The 2,327-nt window shown below is 42.5% G+C and overlaps 1 protein-coding gene across 1 annotated transcript in view; it reads right to left on the reverse strand.

Moving 5' to 3' along the window:
• Nucleotides 1–2,327, reverse strand: part of AKAP12 (A-kinase anchoring protein 12) — a 61,724-nt gene that overhangs the window by 23,014 nt on the left and 36,383 nt on the right. The window contains 1 exon segment of the mRNA XM_009646968.2: nucleotides 1,573–1,593. Coding sequence (XP_009645263.2) covers nucleotides 1,573–1,593 — 21 coding nt within the window.

Consider the following 2,327-nt stretch of genomic DNA (forward strand, 5'->3'; position numbering starts at 1 on the left):
GGCCACAGGAAAGAAAATTTAGATTTTCAAATGAAGTGTTCTGTTTTAAATAATTGAATAATCAAAACTAATAAAACAATAGTATTTTTTGCAAATTAAATTGCATGCAAAGGAGAAGAAAATATGCAATTTTGGGGGGGTTGTATTGTGACGAGAGACACAACAGCATCATTAATTTAAAAAGAAAAAAAAGTTTTCTGTTCTGACAAAAGTTGCCCAGGCTCTTTATGGGGGTCAGTGCAGTCTGTCCCACTGCATTAGCCTTCCAAAGAAACTAATTTTGATTTTCACTCACATTAACTGCTTCATTTCTCTGAAGGGATCTAAACTGCAGTTTAGTCCAATTATGTCTAATTTAGTGAGCTGTGTTCTTAATTCCATTGAGATTAGTTGTAAACTTAGACAAATATTAAGTCAAAGTTTAGAAAGATGGGCGAAGACCTTAGAGAAAAATTAACGGTATTAGAAATCACATTATTCAGCTTTTGTATTTATCTACAGGTAATGGGACATTACAGTTGCAGGTTGATCAACATTTATCAGGTTTCTGCGGCACACATTCCTCACTCTCCTTTGATTATTAATTACTTTATGAATGTGTGGTCTCATAAATGCAGGAGAAACCAAAGAGAACTGGTTATCCAGTTCACTGATCCTTCAGCTTCTTCGTTCCCAAATCAAAAGGACCATCAGTGAAGCAATGCTTGGGCTTCTGTCATGCCACTACTATACATCATGCACGTTTTTGGGTTTTTTTGGTTTTTTTAAACAGATTTCCCTCATGTCCACCACAGCAGTGGAAGCAAAGGGCAGACACACAGCTAGTGAGATTAAAATGTGTAGGGCTTGCTGCCCACGCCACTCTAACCAACAGCAGCTTCTGCTCCATTTTGCGTATAGCATTAGGCCCAAGTGTTGGACCCCACTAAATGCATACAAAATTTACAATGTATAGGGAAAACTAACACAAAGAATTACATGAGGTATGGATGAACAGCAGGTCCCTGATCTCTCACTGTAGGTTAGCACACGCTTCATTCATGCACTATTCTGGAGGGGCCAGCAGCACCCTGCTTCTTTCCCCACCAGCAATCACCACCATTCCCAACATTCCTTGTACCAGACCCAAATCATTCCAGGGATTCCTCACACCAGGCCCAAACGCACCAGAGTTAATTTTGCCTCATTCTGTTAATCCTGCTACACTGATTCTACATCAGATTACTAAAATAGCCAGATCCAGCTGTCTGAACAACTGAGCAAACTAACATAATGGTCTCTAATATTTTTCCTGAACTTTGATTTTGAAACTTTGGGAAAGCTTGCAGCACTGTTGGTCTGCTCAGGGTGTCCTCTCTTAACACATGCTGCTTCATTAAAAAGATCTTCAAACACCAACATTTGGAAAAAAAAAAATGAATTTAGGTCATTCCAACTCTTTGTTCACAGCAGTTTGCCTTGTTTTGCATTAGCTAAGGCATTAGAGGTTCGTGGGACACTGCAAATCCCCAGTGGAGAAAACATAAGGCCTTTACTCTGTACAGCACTTAACAGCGTACTTCATTTCAGTACCTTGTTTTTGGGTAACGTCTCCTGCAGACAAAGCCAAGAGCCTTCTCCTTACCTTTCGTTCCCTCAGATCTATCCTCCTCTGTTCTAACTCTCAGCCCGACTTTGTTGTGAAACCTCCTCATGGGTGACTGACCTCGAAATCCACACGGCTAAAACAAAACCAACAGTTTTTGCTCCCAAAATCATCTCTCCGATTTCTTTTTGCAACCTGTGAAGGAAGCATTATTCCCAACCCGTCATTCTGGTCCACACCTTAAGCCTGGTCCAACCTGAGCTCCTTCCCAGGTCCCACGTCTTTCAGCTGTTTCTGCATAGCAGCCCTCGGACACCACCTTACCTAAGCATTCGGACACCACCTTGCCTAAGCATTCCCATCGGAACAACTCATCCAGGCGCTAAGGATCAGCCAGAACGAGGACAGAGCACAAAGCAAGTTACTCTCCTTTCAGTAACCACAACCACGGCTTGCATTTCCAACCAGAAGGGCTTTCAAAGACCCGACACTCCTCTTTGCATCTCTTTAGCCTCTATCACATCAAACACGTGCTAATTGCCTTGGCTCTCAAAGCGCCCGGACCTCCCTCTTATCTCCTACATGATTAGGGGGTTATTTCAGGCTTTTGGTGGATCCGTGACACCAGTTTCCATTGTGCATTTTTTCAATTAAGCATTTTTACGCTTTCTCCCCAGCCACCCCACAGGCATGGGCGGACCTCCAAACCTTACCACCAAACTACATCAGTCCCTTCTTCCCC

This window comes from Egretta garzetta, unplaced genomic scaffold (genome assembly GCF_000687185.1).
Source record: "Egretta garzetta isolate BGI_Z169 unplaced genomic scaffold, ASM68718v1 scaffold139, whole genome shotgun sequence".
In the NCBI taxonomy this organism is placed as follows: Eukaryota; Metazoa; Chordata; class Aves; order Pelecaniformes; family Ardeidae; genus Egretta; species Egretta garzetta.